The sequence below is a fragment of the Rattus rattus genome, chromosome 9 (assembly GCF_011064425.1).
Source record: "Rattus rattus isolate New Zealand chromosome 9, Rrattus_CSIRO_v1, whole genome shotgun sequence".
In the NCBI taxonomy this organism is placed as follows: domain Eukaryota; kingdom Metazoa; phylum Chordata; class Mammalia; order Rodentia; family Muridae; genus Rattus; species Rattus rattus.
Genome location: NC_046162.1, coordinates 48,087,989 through 48,109,049, shown reverse-complemented (window position 1 = coordinate 48,109,049; position 21,061 = coordinate 48,087,989). Strand labels below are relative to the sequence as shown.

At 52.5% G+C, this 21,061-nt stretch overlaps 2 protein-coding genes across 2 annotated transcripts in view; both read right to left on the bottom strand.

Annotated features, from left to right (window-relative positions):
- Nucleotides 1–4,755, bottom strand: part of Pik3r6 (phosphoinositide-3-kinase regulatory subunit 6) — a 49,099-nt gene extending 44,344 nt beyond the window's left edge. Inside the window, exon 1 of the mRNA XM_032914034.1 lies at nt 4,645–4,755. The gene's annotated coding sequence lies outside the window, so the exon portion shown is untranslated. The remainder of the gene's footprint in view (nt 1–4,644) is intronic.
- Nucleotides 4,756–11,115: 6,360 nt separating this feature from the next.
- Nucleotides 11,116–21,061, bottom strand: part of Pik3r5 (phosphoinositide-3-kinase regulatory subunit 5) — a 64,691-nt gene continuing 54,745 nt past the window's right edge. The window contains exons 6-19 of the mRNA XM_032912530.1: nt 19,687–19,756; nt 17,554–17,728; nt 16,863–17,016; nt 15,826–15,909; nt 14,858–15,560; nt 14,570–14,732; nt 14,130–14,255; nt 13,507–13,635; nt 13,249–13,342; nt 12,926–13,002; nt 12,622–12,715; nt 12,461–12,543; nt 11,862–11,974; nt 11,116–11,746 (exon numbers count right to left, since the gene is read on the bottom strand). Of these exons, the coding sequence (XP_032768421.1) occupies nt 11,605–11,746; nt 11,862–11,974; nt 12,461–12,543; nt 12,622–12,715; nt 12,926–13,002; nt 13,249–13,342; nt 13,507–13,635; nt 14,130–14,255; nt 14,570–14,732; nt 14,858–15,560; nt 15,826–15,909; nt 16,863–17,016; nt 17,554–17,728; nt 19,687–19,756 (2,207 nt within the window). The 3' untranslated portion in view covers nt 11,116–11,604. The remainder of the gene's footprint in view (nt 11,747–11,861; nt 11,975–12,460; nt 12,544–12,621; nt 12,716–12,925; nt 13,003–13,248; nt 13,343–13,506; nt 13,636–14,129; nt 14,256–14,569; nt 14,733–14,857; nt 15,561–15,825; nt 15,910–16,862; nt 17,017–17,553; nt 17,729–19,686; nt 19,757–21,061) is intronic.

Here is a 21,061-nt window from a genome sequence, read left to right as displayed (position 1 = left end):
CTTAACGAGGACGCATGGCCTCGCAAGAGCTGTGTCAGTGACTTAGGTCTCAGTACTTAAAACAGCAGTAAATGGGGCAAGTCCTGTATGCCTCTAATATCAGCGTCAGCATGGAGCAGAGGCAGGTGGAGCCCTGAGTTTAAGGCTAGCCTGGTCTACACAGTGAGACCCTACCAGAAAGAAAGAGAGAGACTGTTCTCTCTCTCACACAGAAAGAAACACACACACACACACACACACACACGAGAGAGAGAGAGAGAGAGAGAGAGAGAGAGAGAGAGAGAGAGAGAGAGAGAGACAGAGAGAGAGAGAGAGAGAGAGAGAGAGGGAGAGAGAGAGGAGAAAGGAAGGAAGGGAGAGAGAGAGAGAGAGAGAGAGAAGAAAGGAAGGAAGGGAGAGAGAGAGAGAAGAAAGGAAGGTGGAAGGAAGGAAAGAAAGAGAGGAATTAAGAAAAGAAAGCTAAGGTAGCCACACACTGCCTGACAGGCTGGCACAAGGACCCCCATGGAGTCTGCGTACATCATCAGCCAGCAATCAATGGTCACTCAGTATTACCACATAGCACCTGATTTATTACACTGTGTTTGTTAACCATCGGGTTGCCTCCACTAGAGTGCTACTCCTCCAGGGCAGGAATTCTCTTTTGTACAGCACTCTAACATTATGTCACATTGCTTAGGCCACATTGAAGTTCCCTTTACCAAAAACTTAAAAGCCCGGTGCTTTTGGAAAACAAGACAGTGTCACCATCCCCACACAGTTCAGAGACAGGCAAGTCTGCTGGGCATGGCTGGCACACCAAATGGTTCAGAAAACAGATCGCACTGATGCCAAGAGCACTGACAAAAACGACCGTAGCTCTACAGAGTGGGAAGGATGACACAGTTTGGGGAAGGACTCTGTGCTTTGCCACATTCACGTGGTGTCCAATGGCGCTGATGGCCGATCTGACACAGGCTCCACCGCGGACAACTCAGGTTGCAGTGTCTAGCTACAGTCATGTCACAAAGCACGTGCAAAACACTGAGCAGCCAAAGGACATGTCAGAGCTCTGCTTACAGTCCTGCTGTCTCCTAGTTCCCCCAGTGACTGAAGGGATGCAGTGCCCCAGGACAGACAGCAAGACATAGCTAGGGAGAATCCCAGCAGATGTGACCTAGGGCAGGTATTGTGGGCTCTGACCTTTCGTACCCCACAACATCCATCCTCTGTTTCACACACTGAATCACCCTTGACCGTCTCTCCTTACGTGCCAGAACCATCCTATAAACAAGCACAGAAATGGAATCTTTGCTGGGTCAAGTGGCTCAGATATAGCACAAACTGTCACGGAAGCCTAAGCAGGAGGACCCTAAGTTCAAGGCTTGCCAGGGCTACAGGATGAGTTCAAGGTGAGACCTTGTCTCAAAGGGAAAAGTAAAGTGGGCTGGGGATACAGGTCAGTAGGAGAGCCCTTGCCTAGCTTGTTTGAGGCCCTAGGCTCAATCCCACTAGCAGGGGAAAGGATGTTCTATTGAAATGAAATAGGTAGATGGATCCATCCACTCACGGAACACTGTCTGTACAGCCAATAAAACTTGAAATGAGGGTGGGGGGCATGGGCAACAAACTAAATAATTAAATCGTGTATTGTTTGATAAGTGCAATAAAGTGAAGTTAGAAAGGAAAAACGCGAGGTCCCAGAGTTAAGGAGGGTTGAAGTCTTGGTTTATGTTTCGATGTATTCCATTTACAGTCTTTAGTCATCGATGGACAGTTTGCAATAATGTACACTTACCAGTCACAAAGTGACATTATATGTGTGTGATATGAGGTGATGAGATCAAGCGAATCAACCCCATCATATCCTTAGTGTTTCCTGTGCTGAAATACATTTATTCTCTTAATGAGTTTCTTCCTCTTCTTTCCTTCCTTCTTCCTTCCTTCCTCCTTCCTTCCTTCCCCTCTCTCTTTCTCCCTCTCCCCCTCCCTCATCTCATGGCTTTTTGTAGCACCCTCGAGTGGCAGACTAACTTGTAACTTGTAAGGTCCTTCACCATTCTGGGGACCAGTGAGATGACTCTGTGGGTAAAGGTGCTTGCAGCCAAGCCCGATGACTTGAGTTTGATCCTTGGGACCCACAGGTGGAAGGGAGAAGCAACTCCTGTAAGTTGTTCACTGACCTCCATTCAGGTGTTACACACACACACACACACACACACACACACACACACACACACACACACACACACACAAAGTAATTAAACAGAAGACCCTTCATTATTTTTGACAGAAACATGAGATTAGAGACAAAAATTAAATAAATAAACAAAGGAATGAAATAAGGGAGGAGGGACCCAGGGACCCAGGGAGCTTTCCCTTAAGTTTCCCTTAAGTCAAGAATATTAGCAAGGAACAGCTCTTGGGGCAGGGTTGGAGCAGGCCACAGCCCTGAGGGTGAAACAGGTGGGAAGAGCAAATGGGAATCCTGGGCCCTTGTAGAACTGTGTGAGCCTGTCAGATCCTGTCAGCAGCCTTGCTGGAGGACGCTCGGAGCTGCTGGGCTGGGATCAGTGCTGAAGCTCTGGGAAGAGTTAGGCCTCACTAGGCCTCACTAGGCCTCACAGCCCCATGCATTCCAACTGCATCTCCTGTGCCCAGCTGTGCACACAGAAGAACACTGTATGCACGGACCACCTGATATAACCCCGCCTGCAAAGCCAGACCCTGGAGCAACAGCAGAGAACGGGCAGGTAGCCTTTCTGTTTCCCTAGGACCTGAAGTCATGCCCTCCCGCCCAGGGAGACAGAAGAGATGGAAATAGTCTGCTGAGCCTCTGTCACCCACGTTCACCACCTCTCACAATTCCATGGAGCCTTCCAGCTGCCTCTCCCACCAGTGTTCTCACCGCCAGAGTTCAGGGGCAGATCACGCATAACAAACAATAGAACGTTTGTTTTGTTTTGCTTTAAATTAAACACCAGCATATGACTATAGGGCAGATCTTTAAACCATAGCAAGTGATTTGTGGGCAAGTGGAAGTACGAGGCAGAGCTCTGAGTTTCTAGGACCCTCCTCAGCTCCCAGGGCCAGTCAGAATTTTAAAGATTCCTAAAGACCCTGCCTCCTTGCTGGCTCCGTGAAGGGCCTCAGGCCTACTTCCTTGGGGTGTCTCTCCTGGGCTGAAAGGAAGCACCTGGATGGGACAGAGCAGTGAGGGCAACAATATTGTTCCCAGGGAGTCTGAGAGAATCTGAGGATCGTGGATGCTGAGGGACCACAGGAACTGAAGCCTGGCCTTTGTGCACCTTTCAGGCATCATGGTCAGATGCCTTGGAAACACCATGAGGGCGGTGCAGCAGGCCTGTGCAGGGGGTAAGGCCTGCATCCTAGTTCACACTGTCTGGGGTCTAGCCTAGCCTACCACTGAGGCTAATCTAAGTCTGAATGGCTTATACCACTGTGCCTGTATCTGTCTGTCTGTCTGTCTGTCTGTCTGTCTGTCTGTCTCTCTCTCTCTCTCTCTCTCTCTCTCTCTCTTTTCCTGTCTCCTCCCTCCCTCCCTCCCTTCCCTCCTTCCCTCTCTTACTTACTTACAAAGCCTGTGGGTTTTTTGCATGCTAAGTAAGTGCTCTGCCACTGAGCAACACCCCCAGCCCTCCTCACCTTTAAAGGAGACACCATTACAGCACCTGTCACGTAGAATGGGCAAGAGGACTATGCCAGGTGACACGTGAGACCTGTCCGGAGGTCAACAAACAAGGACAGTCCCACACTGGAGTCCTTCACAACTCTGCACCTTTTGCCACACAAAGTTCCTAGGTCTCTGCTCCCTCATCCTCAACTATATGTCCACTGGCCTGCCTCTGAGATTTGCACACTGGGCTCTCTCCTCCAGGAGTGCTCCTGGGCTAGCCTCACCTCTGCATACAAGCCCTCCCAATCGCTGAAGCCTCATCCTGATCTCACCTTACCGTCCCCTGGATCCGTTCCCAAGTCCCTGCTCGCTAGCAATCTAGTGCCTTATATTACCTGTGCTAGACACCCAAGGCCCTGTCTTAGCCCTGGAGCGGGAGGCCAACATCAAGAGCAGAGATACACCCCCCACCCCTGTCTCTCTGTGTGAGTGCGAGTACATGCACACACGCACCACACCACAGCCATGACACTCACTAAATACCCAGAAGAGAGATGGACAGATGATGTCCCGGAAGCAGCATAGATAGAGATTAAGGAATCTCTGAGGGAGTCTCCCTGCATGACCATCTAGTCTGCAACCTGCTGCAATTTACTTCCCTGTGCTGAGCCCTGGCCTATTCCTGACCCAAGGTGGTCATTAAAGCACTTACTGAGCCAGCCTCTAGTTGCTGGGAGAATCGTGTCACACAGCACAGCACGGGCATTGGCCCTATTATTGATAGAAGGCACGGAGTTCGAGGGATGAAACAAGCAAGGCCTCCTCACAGGATCATGGGTCCTCTCCTCATTTGAAAATAGGCTAAACAGAAAGAGCTGGCAGGGGCTCTTACTGGTCACATCAGTATTAGCCTTCTGAGACGTGGGTTTCTGAGGGCTCTCCAGCCACCAGCCTCCCCTATGGCTCTCATAGGGGTTCAGCTCTCTCCCAACTCCCTCCCCAGATACCCTATCCCAGTCAGAACCTACCTCAGCTGTCCACCTGTCCAGATCCTTCAGTCGATGAGCTCCTGAGCTCCTGTCCAGAAGGCCAGCAACCCCAGGGACCAGGTGTCCCAAAGGAGCCAAGGAGACCTTGTAATCCTGACTGTCTACCCTAGATCTGCAGAAAACGTTCTTCCTCACACAGCCAGTCCTGTCCCTCCCCTTCCTTCCCCTTCCTCACAGCCCACAAAGCCCCTCCCAGGCATATCCTGCAGATGCTTTTTTTCCCTCAAAGAAGTGGGTGTGGTCACTCACTGTCCCCAGAGGGTTCCTTATTCTGACCTAATGCAACTGACCTGTCTAGAGGGACGGATGTTTCCACAAGGGTCCGCTCTCATGCTGATGAGGTCCTGAAGCAGAAACCTAGGCTTTTCCAAAAGTCCAAACACCCCATCTATGCCTCACCCTATACTGGACATCATGGGCCAGATGTCTGTTAAGCTCCTCCCACCTGACATGTACAGACTAAACTATTCCACACCAACCAAACCTGTGTCTCTGTCTGTCACCTCGGAACAGAAACTTGGTGTCATCCCAGCACCTGGCGTCCCACATTTGCATCTTAAACCACATCAAGTCTGCACAGCACTGCCTCCCCCAGCCTGTGGGCTTTGCCCTGGGCTGCTTCCTTAATCTCACCCCCTCGCTGCAGCCTCTCCACGAACCAGTGAAGGTTCTTAACCATGCAGGCTGCCAGGTGTGGTGGTCCACGCCTTTGACCCCCATGCTTAGGAGACAGAGGCAGGTGGATATCTGTGAGTTCAAGGCCAGCCTGGGCTACATTTTGCTAGCCTGTCTCTAAACAGGCAAACCAAAACCATCTAGGCCTTGAGACTCTCCTTCTAATCTTCTTCTTGGGTCATCTCCTGTTTGACAAAGAAGTATGGGAAACAAGGCAAAGTGACAAGAGAGGGGCAAGAGGAAAAGCTGGGGCAGGAATGTCAAGGAGGGACCAGTGGTCAGTGGTGGCAAATGTCCGGTCTAGGGAAGGATAGTTGGGGGCATTGAGAGGAAGCTCCTCCTCATTCTGCCTCCCTACTCTCCTCCCTTTCTATCTCAGACGTGAAATCGATCACACAGGAACATCTCCAACAATACCTTTTAGGTCTCTTTTTAAAAGTCACAGATTCCATGGTCGCAGCCCATTGGTAAATCAGCTCTGGAGAGTGGCAGCCAGATAGATAATGATGCTGTACTCGAAGCACCTAGATCCAGCCGTGCCTGAAACCCTATTACCTAATCTATTTCTAATCTGCTCATCTATGCGATCTAATAATTTCCCCACCTTTCGAAAATCAAACCTGTTTTGTGTGGGCTTCTGTCGCTTGCAGCTTTTGGAGTATGGAGTTACTGGTTTTTATTTGTTTGACTCCCTCGTAAGGCCCTCACTAGGTTCTAAAAAAAGCCGTTAGAAAAAGCAGTTCAGGGATGAGCATCATTTCTTCTCTGGCTCTGCCTCCCTCCTATTACTTTCTTTCCTGAATTTCCCATGTCCCCCGGGGTTAATTCTCTCTAGCTCCTCTTCACTGGTGTTCACTGGTCTGCCTGCCCGCCTGCCCCCACCCTCTGCCTGCTCAGGAAGTTTTGGGATAGTAGCAGTCGTCAGATTTTAGTCACCCCAACCACGAGAAGAGGATTGGCTCATTCAGTAAAGCAAATGGAGAGTAAGCGCACGAGTGACAAGCGGGGAATAAATAAGCCGAGAGCATGATAAGGGAGAGCACGAACCAGTGCAGCCTCCACGGGTGGCCCGGGCAGTCCGGCTTATCAGCCTTGGCCTAACTGAATCGGAAATCACATGTCGTCCTCTGCTCTTGTGGCCACCACTGCTCTTATCAGCTGCATTTCTGCAGCTGGTGTGGGTGTGGTAACCAAGTAGCGGGCAGCTAGGTGACTGACTGCAGACAGCCCCATAGCCATCTTTTGCACAGAGGACAGGGCCGGGAAGGAGGCGGTCATGAGAACCCCACTCCACCCCCGCACCTGCCCCTGTGACAGCCCCGCCCATCTCCAGACAGGGCGTAGACACAGAACATCTGTCTAGCCCCACCTACGTCCCCTGTCCCTGTCTCCCAGCAGCTTCTCCTACCAGTGGGAACAATAATTCCCCAGCAACAGTACAGAGGGTCCCCGGGCAGTTCATGACAACACAGGCACTCTCAGGGGACTGTTCAAGTGTATACACACACACATACATGCACGCATGCATGCACGCACGCACTCACGCACGCACAAATTCCTGCTAACATACCTCTGGCTGCGGAACCTGTTTTCTTTGGGCCTCAGTTTTTTCATCTACACCCTGAGGTGTTGGAGAGATTGGCTGTGAAGGTTACCCCAGCTTCTCAGCTCTCCAGAGGATCCTAGTTCCAGCTTATTTTGCCCAGAGAAGTCCTCTGCCCCCAGGCCATCTAGGCCCTTTCCCTTAGAGGTGTAGGTGGATGGGGTAGGCTGCCCTGGGCCGCCCATGCCCTGTCTTCTCCCTTTCCAAAGGCATCAGGGGGACTAGGTTAAGCCAGCTTCTGCGCCATCATGTGGGAATCGAACTCAGGTCATCAGGCTTAGCTGCAAGTGTCTTTATCCACTAAGCCATCTAACAGGATTATGTATAAACTTTTAATACGTATCCTTATGCATATGTGTGTCTGTGTATTGGCATGTACATATGAAGACAGGTGCCTACTGAGGCCTGAAGCTACACTTGGACTTCTTTTCCAGCCACCTTCCCCCCAGCTCAGGTAGCCCAGACTTGCGTGGAGCAGGAAAAAATACTCTACCAAAGCTTCCCCTCCTTTGGCCCCTCCCCCAGTCTGCTCCCACCATTCCTGAGGGTGAACAGAGTGTCCCTTCCATCATGAGACTGGAGCTGTCCTCTTGAATTCCATCACAACAAAGCCAGCCTCAGATACAATCATGAACTTTGCTTTTCTGGGCCTCCGTTTACCCACCACTTGTGAGGTGTTGAGATGGCCACATACCTTTGTTAAGCATGGCACTTTTGGAGGCCACCATCTGGGCTCGAGGGACCATAAGTACATTATTTCAACGCCCGTGTGTCTCAGTTTTCCTACCTGCAGAATGGGTATAACAGTACCAACCTCGAAGGGTCAGAAGAGGCACACGTAAGCTAGCAGGAGCACGAGGGTCGAGAACACCTGTCCAGTACAGAGCTAAGCACTGGTAGGTGTTGTTGAGGCGGCTGTAACCCAGCCGGCATTCACTGGGATGACCTACTCTAGAGGCCACAACTAAGGTCATGAACCTTCCACTTCTACCTTCTTAGGTTCCTCAAAGGGGTTCACGGGGCAGCTGTGGCCACAACTACCTTTCCAGGGGACGTTCAGAGCCTCAGGTGTACCTGCGAGTAGAACACAGAAGATCTCTAATGGATGGATGGAACCATCAACTTCCTGTGCCTCTGGCAGGAGGCGGAGGACACTTTGTCCCTGGAGAGGCAGCTTTCAGTACTCGGACTTTACTGAAAGAGTTAGGTAAAGGGATCGTTAGATGAAGGGAAAGGTTCAGAAATGTGGGGGTAGGAGGGAGGAGATCTACCCCACCCCATCCCCCAGACACATAGAAACAGGAAGTCCTCTTCCCAAGGATCTTCATGTCTTCCAATGTACAGGGTTTCTCTGCTGCTGTGGTAAAACACTGGCCCAAACCCGGCTTGGTGGGCGCGAAGAGTTTACCATATGATTCCCAGGTCACAGTCCCTCACTGGGTATTAACTCCAACCAACGCGAGGCAAGGCGAGAAGCATAGAGGAAAGCTACTCATTGGATCACTACCCATTGTCCCCGGCCAGTGGTGGCAACAGAGCAGGATCACCTGCTCAGGGGCACCACCCGCCCACAGGCCCACAGCGGGATGGGTCTCCTGTATCAATCATTAATGAGACAATACTGCAGCCATGCCCGCAGGACAATCTGCTGAAGACAATGCCCCCAGTTGAGGTCCCCTCCTCCAAATGACTCCTCTGTGCTGCATTGACAAAGACCTAGCCAGTACTTGTCGTTTCCTGTATGTAAAGATACTTGGATGGAACCCCCTTCTCTCTGCTTTAGCAAGTGGGTGAGATGGGAGCATCCCTGCCCAGGAGCTCTTAGCCATCAATGGAGTCAGCATTTGGTTCTTAGGGACAGCTGGACAGTCAGTAGGCCACTTGATTTCAGGTCCCAGCTGCCTAAGAAGAACAAAGGTGGCTTTTTTTTTTCTTTTTTTTTGGAGCTGACATTGTTTCCTGGGGTGCCCCCCTCCAGGAAAGCTTTAAGCCCCCCCCTTAACTCAGCAGGCTACAGTTAACCACAGCGCTGGCTTTCAGTTCACAGCACCCACACTTCCTCTCAGACACCCCACAACACCCCTGAGAATAGACCTGCCTCCCTGTGGTAAGGTGGCCAATGTAGCATCTCTTGCATCATCACGCAGGTCCAAGGCACCCAAGAGACCCACGGGAAAGACCTGGACTCAGTACACTGCTTGCGATCATACCACACCAAGCCCAGCTTAGACTAGATGTGCCCGAAGCGTCTGTGTCTTCGAGGGAAAGACTGGCTGCTCAGCTTTTAGCCAACCAAGTTTTTGACGTGCATGGCAGCCTACTGATGCCAAGTTGCAACCTTCTCAGAGCCTTTGCCCTCCAGCCAAGGCAGCTATTCTGGGATGCTGGAGCTGGTGTCCTCCAGTGTCCAACACCTCCTCTTCCCCTTTGTGTGCCAAGTGTAACGGCGTCCTCAGGTGTATATGGCTATTATCTCTTCCCTTGCTCTCCCTAGTGTGATGGGCCCAGGTCCTTTATTTCTTGTCAGTGCCAGGATCCTCAGGCCCACAGGGACATCAGGATACAGAGGCTTATGTTTCACAGGTGAAGTAATATAGGGAACAGTAGAGATGTGTAGAGTTTTTTGTTCTGGAAGTCAGCGTGTATGATAAAGCCAAAATGGAGGAGTGTCAATGAAAATTTAGCACAAATATATATTCTATAGAGTAGAAAATTACAAATAAACTAAATAATTCCTTACTTCAGCTAAAATTTATTTTGTGTGTGTATGCGTGTGTGTGTGTGTGTGTGTGTGTGTGTGTGTGAATGCCTTCAGAGGCCAGAAATGAGCATTGGTACAAGCATTCGAGCTAGAGTACAGGCATTTGTGAGCCATCCTCTGAGGGTACAGAGAACGGAACCTGGGTCCTCTGGAAGAGCAGCGAGCACTGCTGAATCATCTCTCCAGCCCTGAGTTGATAAACGTAAACCCTGAACAGTTCACGGACATGCTCCAGCATAGCTATAGGTCTCCAAGTGTACAATAAATCAACTTTATTCGATAATAACATTAAAGTCCCATCCGTTGATCCATGCCATGTTGATGATGCAGTAGGGTTCACACAGCGGGTGGAAGTATGTGGAAATGCACGGCTGGACGTCGCTCCAGAGCCTGGCAGACCTGCAGCTGGGACTGGGAATGACAACATAGTGGCTCTGTCCAGTCTCAAGTCGGGAGCACGCTGCAGGCTCCTTGGGCTTCTATAATCTGGGGTCTTTGGTGCAGAACAGGACAGGAAGAACTTTGTGTGCAGCTTGTAACGCTTCCAAGGTTCCTTACTCAGCCGTGTCAGCCCAGGGCCCGAGCCAGCCCACCACCTTGTTGTCCCAGCCACATCTTGTCAACTTGTTAAGCCGTCCAGTCTGGCAGGTTTCAGCTCCAGGCTCTTGGTCTATCGGGTCCCATGCGTGAGTGTCCTGTCTCTACCGTTAGATATTCAGCAGTTCGTCCTCTGCTCCGCTGAGACCTTGTCCAGAGAGCTTGTGGGGATGGAAATTGCTCACATACTGTGTGCCAGCCTCCAGCCCTGGAGGAAGTGAGCTTACTGGAACTGATCTGCTAGGGAAGTTGGGGAGGATCCGTACCTAGGCGGCCCTTCCTGACTGCGGCTTAACCCTGGTGGGTTCTGCCTCACCCGTAGGTGGGGCAAGGTCGAACAAGGTCTACCTTGAGAATATTCAAGACCAAAGGCAGGGCACCAGCAATGGAGGGCAAGACGCTGTCTTTCCAGGGCAGCTGCTGAGAGCCAGGCACTGGGCAAGGTTCAGGGGCACTCCCTTTGAGGACCCACTTCCCCTTCACTTCAGGACTGAGGAAATGCATTAACTTCCTCTGGTCATTTAGTTAAAAAGGAACCAAGTCAGTCCTGTGCCCTCAGCATCTGAGACCCAGAAAGGGGCTCAGGAGAGAAATTTGTACCAAACATTAGTGCTGTTTTTCAAGGGATCCGGGGAACTTGAGAAAGTCTGTGCCTGCGTGTGCGTGTGCGTGTGCGTGTGCGTGTGTGCATGTGTGTCTGTGTGTGTGTCTACGTGCGTGACTATGTGTCTGCGTCTGTGTGTGTATCTGTGTGTGTCTGTGTGTTTGTCTGTATCTGTGTGTCTATATGTGTCTATGTGTGTGTCTGTGTGTCTCTGTGTGTCTCTTTGTGTGTGTACATGTACGCTCATGATGGTAGTGGTAGGATAGAGAGATGATGTTTGAGGCCAGGAAAGAAATCTCACTCATCTTTCTCCTACCTGTGCCTTAGAGAAACTGACCTCTAGTTAGGGACCCTGAGTCTGCGACAAGTCAAAGATGGGTCTCAGTCCAGGGCTTGGAAAGGAGGCCTAAACCACAGACAAGCCTCACACCTTCCTTTGGGACCTCTCACCCATCCCTCTCCCTCTTCTCAGAGGCATCTGTAAGACTGGACATCTCAGGCCCTTCTCTCTCCAACGCCTGTTTCCTCATCAGCTCTCTGAGGCTCAAATATCATTGACCAGACTGGTCCATAGCAGGGCCTGCAGAGAGATCCTGATGCAGCCCGGGGGCAATTTGGTTCTCCATAGAGAGCAGCTGCCCTGAAGAGTGGTCCAGGAGAAGCTGGGCACTTTGCTGTCCAGCCTCGTACCTAGGTGCACTAGGGCAGAGCACCACTGAAAGTCATGATGGGAAGACAGAGAAGGGAGCACAGGTCAGACCCAGCCTCTGCTGGTTGGCTGAGGGACCCCTCGGGTGGCAGGCTGCTCTTCTCTGGCTTGTAGCAGGGTGACACTTCACACCTATAGGACAGGGCCGTGTAAGAACGGGCTCCGCAGGCTTTAGATGAGAGAGAAGACACGCCCGCCTCCCCGGAGATCGATCGCCTTTGCTTAGCAGAGCTGGGCCCGTTCTCACCTGACCACACTCTGCAGGATCTTCCTCTCATCCTGGTCTAGACACACAGCAAAGGGGCAGCTGCTGGAGCTGATGATCTGCACCTTGTCCACTTTGATGTAGGATGTACTGATCTGGAAGGGAAGCCCTAGTTCAGGCCCTGGAGCCCTGGCCATACCTCTGTCAGCCCTGGGTGCTTCTTTTCCCACAGGAACTGGGAGAGTTTGGGACAGGATTGGCTGGCAGCTCTTGAGAGCTAACCATCAAGTCAGAGGCGGAATCATGAGAATCACATCAGGTCAGGTCTCCTCTGCAGCTTCTTACTGAATCTCGAGGAATCAATGCACTGCCCGCTCCAACCCAGAGACCCCAGGGTTCTCTGGCGTGGTGCCCACACTGGCTCAGACCTAGTGACTCTGAATGACCACCACACAACCACACAGCCACACAACCTTTCCACATATATACATCCTCACATTCCCCACCTCATGTACTTCCTCTTCCCCAGCAATCCTTTCTCTGTCTCTCCCTTACACACAATGCAAGGCCACCTTCCCAAGCAAGCCACGCCCCACTCCTGCCAGGGCCATGGGTGCAAGGCGAAAGAAGTGAGCCCTTACCTGGTTAAAGCCCTTTTTGGATTTAGGGTTCTGCCTCTTCACCACTTCTGTCAGGGTTAGCGTCAGTGCCTCCATGCTGGAATCTGGAGGTCAAGGGTAGCTCAGGTCAGGCTCGGGCACCCCCAGCCACACCTCCCAGCCATCCTCTCCAGCCCGCTTACCTAGTTCCTCCGGCTTCTGGCAGGCCTTGCTGAGGTTAACAGAGGTGCAGACCTTCTCCAGGTTGCTCCAGCGGCTTCGTCCACTGATGGCTCCCTGGAAGGCAGCATAGTCACACCCTTCAGCCCAGAGCCCCAGAGCCTGACGCCTTGGAAGGGTCCGGATGCTAAAGGGCCACCAAAGGAAGTCTGGGAGTCTATTCGAGGGCCTGAGAACGCTAGAGTCAGCTCTGGGCCCAAGCTCCGGTGAGGAGGACTCAGCGGCAGTCGCCGGCTGGGAAGGGGGCTCAGCACCGACTTCACTTACCTTGCTGTAAATAATCTGTAGTGTTAGAGGGACGGCCTCCCGGTCATCGCCAATGCCCAGCCTTTTGCTTCCAGGACCTGCACCACACAGATGCACAGATGCGCTCTTCACTCAGTGTTCCCGCCTCTCTGGATACTCCCTCCCTCTGGCCTAGACTCCTCCGGGCTCCAACTCCCCATTGCCAGGACTCCTTCTGCACCCCACATCTACCTCCCTGTAATCCTTGCCCTGCTCTCTCCCCACAAGACCGTGCCTCCCCTTGCTCCCTCTTCTTTCTGACCCCACCTCCCGCTCATCTCCGTAAGGGTTCCCTTGGTGCCCACCTGAAGCCTTGATAGCACGAGTGGTCGCAGAGTGACCCAGCTCCAGAGACTGGATAAAGATTTCCGTGGTCTTCTCCCCGGTGACAAAGGTCAGCTGGAAGGGACACAAGTAGAGCGTGTACATCAGCGTGGACCCCGTGGATCAGCACGGGGCCTTCCAGGGGCGAGGATGGAGTGCTGTAGGCCCAGCAGGCCACAGGCTGGGACCGGGCCATAGCTAACCAGGGGGTCAGGGAGAAACAGGACGACAGACCTCACCTCTGTCTGATAAACCTGCAGCAACACGGGGCGGGCCGCAAAGCGGCAGTAGTAGAGTAACATATCGGCCAGGATGGGCAGCTGGGTGGCCGAGCCCTCCAGGGGCCGAGATTCTGCCTTGAGGGACTGCTGTGGTAGATGGGGCAGCCAAGCCGGGTGGGAGAGGTGGTGGGGTAAAGGAAGCCACCAGAGGAAGGGAGGTGAGGGCACACAGAGAGGCAGGGGGAAGAATTTGGAGGCAGACAGAGCAAGAGAGAGAGAGAGAGACAGTGAGAGGGGATCTGGACGCAGTATTAGGCAGGGATCCCAGTGTATTCTTTGTGCCCCACCTTGCCTCACACAGGCCTCCTGGGAGACAAGCCAAGAGATGAGAGGGAACTGACACCTAAAGTCCTTTTTACCCTTCTGAGGATCTGCTCCCCCTCCCCCCTTTACCACAGTGGCCCCAGCCCTCGGCCATATTACCCTGTGTTCAGACTTCATCTGGCTTCTCACATATGCTGCCCCTTCCTTTTCTAAGCCAGTCCTGGCCCTTCGTGGATTCCCCAAAACCAGAATCCCCGAAGTGAGGTGGAAATGCCAGCAGCCAGGGGGCTCCAACCCCTACCTCAGAGTCCACTTACCTGACACAGGACTTCAGGAGGCAGATGCATGAGGCCCAACACATTGCGTTCATACCAAGGGTCAAGCATACCGAGGTAGTGAGAGATGTCATTGGTACTGTCCTCCCATGGGGCCATGCCAAGGTCCTGGGGGTAAGGGACAAGAATTATCCCCAGCTACACGGAAAGCCAGGCTACCATAGCTACAGAGCACAGGGCTGCATCTGAAACCCCAAGTTGAGCTTCTCTATGCCTCTAGAGAAATAAGATGGTATTCAGCCTTTGCCATTTGGCAGAAGGTCATACCCAAGGACAGGTTGGGGACCTGGGATTGAGGGCCAGGCAGAAGGCGCCTCCAGACACAGGAGATCACTCTGAACGATTTTTTTAAAACAAATACCCAGAATCATCTCTTGCCTCTTCCCTTCCCCATCCCATTTGGCCTGAGGTTTGGGACATACTGCAGGGCTGGGGTGCTTCAAGGAGTCTGGAAGGAGTGGAGATGCCTGGTTCAGAGAGGATGGGCAGGCACTAGAGCTGGCTCCGTGGCTTCTCTTCACAGGCACGTAGAAGAACTGAAGCTTGAAGAACCGGGTGAGGATCGGGTGACTGCTCTCCAGCCGCCTGGTTAGGGGATGGCGAATGGTGAATCCGGAGTGACTTCAGGACTCCGGGGCGGGTTCTAAATTCTATCAGCACCACAGTCCTGATGCACAAGGCAGAGCCACACACCCTGTCCCCACCCTTACCTGAGCTTGCTATAGGCCCGGGCCACCTTCCCTGAGATCCGGTCAGAGCCAAAGACCACAACCCGTAGTGTGGAAGCCTTGGGGTCCTCATCCCCGCTGAGGAAGGGCCGGCGGCGCTGGTGGTGTGAGGGAGGTGCCAGAAGCCAGCTGGGTAGTTGGGTGCTGAGCTTGGGCTGGGGTAGGGACCGTGAGCGCTGAGCCCTGCAAGGGAGCTGGGTCGGAAAGTCCAAGGGGCTGCTGAGGCTCCCTGCCCGCCGCAGAGGCAGGGTTGGGTCTGGGCTGCATTCCAGACTCCGAGAGTCCCTCCGCAGGACCAACTGGCTGGTGCTCTTTAAAAGTTTATAGAACCTGTTGAACTTCTGCCTAGGCCTGCGGTGACCCTGGCGCTGCTGGCCACCCGGCTTCTTGGGCCACTCTGAGGAGCTTTCCTCACTGTCCTCCACGTAGCCACTGTCCATGCCATCTGAGAGGCCTGAGACAAAGGTGGTCAGCACCTGGCGGGACAGCACTGGTCCTGAGGCCTGAGAGGAGGTAAGCAACAGTTCGGAGTCGTGAGACACCAGAGAGCCTGTGGAGAGCAGGGAGTCCCTCTCGGCAATATGCCTGTCAATCTCCAAGTCCTCCTCTTCCTCCTCTTCATCATCTCCCAGGATCCCTGGCTGCAGCAACTCCTGCTCCTTGAGAAGGACTTCCTGTAGGATGTCTATGGGAGACAAAAGAAGTGTTTGGGTTGGTGTCCTTTGAGCCCCTGCTCTGGAAGGGTAGGAGGTGTTTGCTTCAGGGCTATAGTGCCCCCCCCCCGACTAGCTCCCACCCACCCACTAGCCCCACCCACCCACTAGGCCCCACCCACCCACTAAGCCCCACCCACCCACTAGGCTTATGGCCTAATGTAGTGGGAGAGCCCACAGGGATGCAAAGAATTCACTGATGTAGGACCAGACTGGGACCAGCTAGCTGCCCCTTACCAAAGCTGTCCTGGTTCCAGCTGTAGGTGTAGCATCTGGCGACAGGGATGGGGATTGTGTGGAGTTTCCCAGGGCTTGCAGTGTCTGTAAGAGCAGGGAGGACAGGAGGAAGGGACTGGGAAGGGGCCTTGCAGAATGGCCAGCCCAGTCTTCTGGCCTTACAGAAGAGGCCAGAGTTGAAGCAGTACAGGTAGGAGCTGCAGAACTGGATGGGCTGGGATACCTGACTCTCAGCCTTTCTTTAAAGTACCACAAAGACGGCGGGCCCTGTGCTAGTTCTGTGGACATGGCCAGGTCACAGCCTCTAAGTCCTCATTTTACTGACAATTGGGAAAAGGGTAGAAATAGAAACACTCATAAAAGTCGTAAAAGCTTGCATAGTTTTGTTTGGTTGGTTTTGTTTCATTTGGTGTTTCGAGTCAGTGTTTTCTCTTTGTAGCCCTGATTGTCCTAGAACTTGCTCTGTAGACCAAGCTGGCCTTGAGCTAGGAGATCCATCTGTCTCTGCCTCCCAAGTGCTGGGATTAAAGGTGCTTGCCACCACCTTTTGGCTTGCATGTTTGTTTTGAGACAAGGTCTCACCATAGAGCTGGCCTCAAACCCATAAACTTCCTGCCTTAGCGTCCTGAATGCTGAGATTACAGGCGTGTGCTACCGTGCCAGGCTCCTTAGGTTGGATGAGGAACAGTACCTGAAGCTGCCAACTGGTGGTCAGAAGTTATGCTACCTGACTGTGGTCACGAGAGTGTCAGGGGGCATCTCTAACTTCTTTTGGAGCAAGATGAGACCATGGTGTAAGTGGGTCCAGGATCGTGTACCAGAGTAATGAGGGCAGCTCCATTCCCCCAGAGAGCTTCTTTCTCTCCAGCTAACATGAAGGCAGCCTTGTATCTGCCCACAGGAACTCTGCCTGAGACTCAGGGAGCACACAGACGCTGAAGAACCTGGCCACTGGAAGGCTCTGTGGGAGAGAGCTGCCAGGCTGGCTGGTGCGTGCACACTGCATGCCAGAATAGTTGTTCTCCCTCAGGCCTTACCTAAGATCCCGGGGAAGCCGGCTTTTTCTCCCACTGCCTGCAGCTTGGTCCGGAGCCACTGACGGGCCTCTGCTACATCCCCAATGCCAGATGCCAGCTCCTGGGCTTCTGTAGTCTCAGTGAAGATGTCCTCGAGCTCTTCTAGCGTCTTGGACTAAAAGTCCAGGAGGAGACAAGGTATGTTCCTGGTCCATAGCCAGGCCACCTGCCTCTCCCAGTTTGTAGTACCAGACCAAGGGCTCCCAGCTTCCTCATCCCTCTGACCCTTGGGTAGATGAGGACCTGAGACTCCCTTACCTCTCTGCCCTTCATTTAAAAAAAAAAAAAAAGAAAAAAAAAAAAAAAAAGCCCAGAGAGAGTACTACAGAGAGGGAGGGGTTTCACACCCCTCGATGCATGAAGAACAGTAAAGAGTTATTCACATGACGCAGCCAACTGATCACAGAGCCAGGCAAAGAAACAAGACCTTTGTCCAAATCCCATCCCCATTCCCATGGCATGGTGCCTTCTTCTGGGACAATGGGCACCAACGCCCAGCCCAGCAGTTCATGGTCAGATTCTGGCCAGGGAACAGCAGTGAACCAGGGCCAGCCCTGCAGCCACAGCCTAGCAGTGACACTTGTGGTTACGGAGGCCCGCGTATCTCCATAGCAAAATGCTTCTTCATAGACCTAGGCTCCCTGGTCTTTACCTGAAGTTTGCGGTGCAGTTTAGGAAGGTCACAGTGGGTCCCAAAGGTGGCCTGGAAGGCATGCAGGAGCAGGGTGGTGTAGGCGCCATGGGGTGACTGTCCCGGTGCGCTCAGCTTGTCTGCCACAGCAAGGAACTCAGCCTGTACCTCTACCGGGTTCAGCAACAGCACAGTGCTGGGGACACAGAGGATAAACCTTGTGCCGCTGTGCCCTCTGTGCCTCCGGGGCTCAGTTCCACACAGGTCAGCTCACAACAAGTGACAGCAGCTGCCAGGAAGGGGCTAGGGATGCTGGGAGTCCATTTTATGATTAGTCTGGGGTGTTTTGTTTTTCCAGACAGAGCTTTCAAAGGTTCTTCTGAACCTGAAGGGCTGCATAGAAGAAGGCTCAGCAGCCGTTGATCAGAGACCCAGCTCCTGCAGAGAACCTGAGTTCCCAGCATCCACAAGGTGGTTCACAATGACCTGTAACCCAGCTCCAGGGGATAGGACACTGCTGGCCTTTGCAGGCCCAGGGGATAGGACACAGCTGGCCTTCACAGGCCCCTGCTCACATACCCATAACCCCCCCCACACACAAATAATTAAAAATAAGTGTGCTGGGCCACATCTACCCCCCAACCCCAGAGGGGCATCTGGGACCCTTGGTGTGTCAGTGTTTGAATGTCTTTGTTATGGAGACTTGCAAACATATTCAAATATTAAGAGAATCATGGAGCCTGAGGTGTGTGAGGAAGTTGGCAACAAGCAACCTTCTCGCTTCTCGTGCTGGCCCCCACACTGTGGGTTTCAGGACCCGCGGGGCTGTAGCAGAAATGGTCCGAACCCCTTTCACTCTCACAATCCCAAGTAGTAACAAACTCCAGGGCAAAGGGGCACTAGGCAGGCAGAACCACTGCTAGGCTCTGCCTTCCAGGGAGGAGAGCGGGCCAGAGCACAAGGACAGGACAGGTCCCTATCTGTCACAGAGACTGGCTTTTTAAATTATAATTATTTAATGTCCCTATTCAGAATGAAAAGGAGGCAGGATCTTGAGCAGTGCCCAGCTGAGCCCCTGTGGAGCCTTGGTCATCCCTTCCACATGTGCTGATCCCCACTACATGCTGGGAGAAGGCTAACTGAGCTGGTGGCCTGTCCACCTTGGTTTCTCTGCTACAGACAATGAAGATGAGAACATTTCTAACTCGAAGCTCTCCTAATATCTTCAGTATCCTTATTGGAGAAAGCCCTCTCTCACAGAGTTAATGTGGGGCTTCAATGATTCTATCTATCTATCTATCTATCTATCTATCTATCTATCTATCTATCTATCTATTATATGCTTAGAATAGTGCTGACAGGCTGGAGAAGTGGTTCGGAGGCTAAGAACACTGACCACTCTCCCAGAAGACCCAGGTTTGACTCCCAGGACCCGCATGGTGGCTATAACTAACCATCTGCAGTTCCAGACCTAGGGGACCAGAAACCCTCTTCTGACTTCTGCAGGTACCAGCTACACAAACGGGGCACAGGCATGCATGCAGGCAAAAGACCCCTACGTTGTAATGGGATCAGATGCTGTCTTCTGGTGTGTCTGAAAATAGCTACAGAACTCATATACATAAAATAAAAAAATAAATCTCTTTAAAACACACACGCTTGGCCTCTCTCGTCTCCAGCTTTTTCACCCGAAATTTGGAAGTGAAGAAAATATTGTGTGCTGGACCCACTTGAGAATCTGAAGGGAGAAGGTTGGAGAGGTATGAATGGGGCTGGAGAGATGGCTTAGCGGTTAAGAGCACTGGCTGCTCTTCCAGAGGTCCTGAGTTCAAATCCCAGCAACCACATGGCAGCTCACAGCTACCCACAACTCCTGTCCCAGGAGCTCTGATGCCTTTTTCCAGCCGCTGTGGGCACAGACATACACGAATACAAAACTTACAAAATTAAAAATGAAAAAATGAGTCTGAAGGAAGACCAGCCCAGAAAGGGTATCCAGGCTAAACACCACGGCAGCAGCAGTGACAGTTCCTGGGGTTCCCGGTTGGTCAGTGACTGGAATGTGCAGTTGTGGGTGAGTGCGGGAGGCAGGGGATGGGAAAGAATGGAAGTTCCTCACCCTGTTTCTCCTCCCCACTCCCCCAGAGCACTCACACAGTGGAACTTCGGTGGCTCCTGATGGGCAGGCCCTGTTCAGCCCTCACCAGCCGCTGGTAGGAGATTCCTGTGGACCAACAAGCAGCATAGAGGAGGGGTAGGTGGGTTAGGTCCCAGGCAATGCCATCCTGGGCCTTTTACAAGTTCTGGACAATCGGGCTGGGAGTGCCCCACGAGGCTCCTGACAATCATTCAGAAGACAGCTGGCCCTAAGACAGTTGCTATTTGGTCCTTGGGCAAGTGCTTTGCTTCTGTGGGCCGGTCACCTCACCTGTAACACCTCAGCCTTCACATCAAAGCCACCCCGAGCCTCTCTGACTGCCCTCTGTCTTTTCTTAACCATTTTTCCAGGCCCTGTCCCTAGATTTGGAACAGGCAGCAGGAGACAGAGGGGTATGTTGTTAGATCCCTCATGTTCTATTCTGGTTCTTCTTCCTGGCCTTGGGCAGACAGGTCGTCATTTACCCTGGTCCTCAGTTCCTCCTGAAGAGACAGCTCGAGGAGACTCCTCGGTGACTGCTCCTAGCTTAGTCCCTGGCCCACCTGAGATTCACCAGCTAAACCTTCCTGGGCGGTAAAACGGCATGAGAGGGAGGACGCAGGCCTGGGAGGCTGACAAGTAGTTTCTAGACCCTCTTGTAGTGTCACTAACGCCTGTCGTCTTTCTGCAGTGGGGGAGGGGGTGTGTGTGCCAGGCACCCATCAGTCTCCATGCTCAGTGTCAGACTAGCTAGGCAGCATCCTTCCACCCCCTCTCCTCTTCTCTGCCTGGCTTCTCACTCCTTGGGGACCTAGGTCTTGCCTGGTGCCTGCTTTCTCTGACAGTCCCCAGCAGAGCCTGTCTCCTTTCCTCCCCCCGTGACTTCAAAAACACACTGAAAGGAAACAATGTTCAGAAATAGGCACACGGAAGTCCACACTGGGCACACGGCACCCTGGCTGGGACTGAGCTGAGGAGAGGGAGGGAATTCCCCTTGGATGCAGGAAAACCAAGAAAGCTGTAAACACAAAGGCCATGAATTTTGTTTGGTAAACGACAGGAAATTACCAATTCATGTTCTTCTAACTTGGGACCTAATTGGTCTAATTGTTGGCCTTTTGTGTGATGTTTGCTTTATATAATTGCCAGAGACATGCTAATGTTAGGTCTTCTCTGTTAATGGCATCCTTAAAACATCAGCTGTTACTCTTAGGATTCGGGGTGCCATCTAGTGGCCATTCATATGCATTGCAAAGATAAATTCAATCCCGCCACACCCTCTGCCCCACGACACCCAGGCAACATAGACAAGCAAAACTTCTGTTGACTTTATTTCCCATTTGTGTGTGTGTGTGTGTGTGTGTGTGTGTGTGTGTGTGTGTGTGTGTGTGT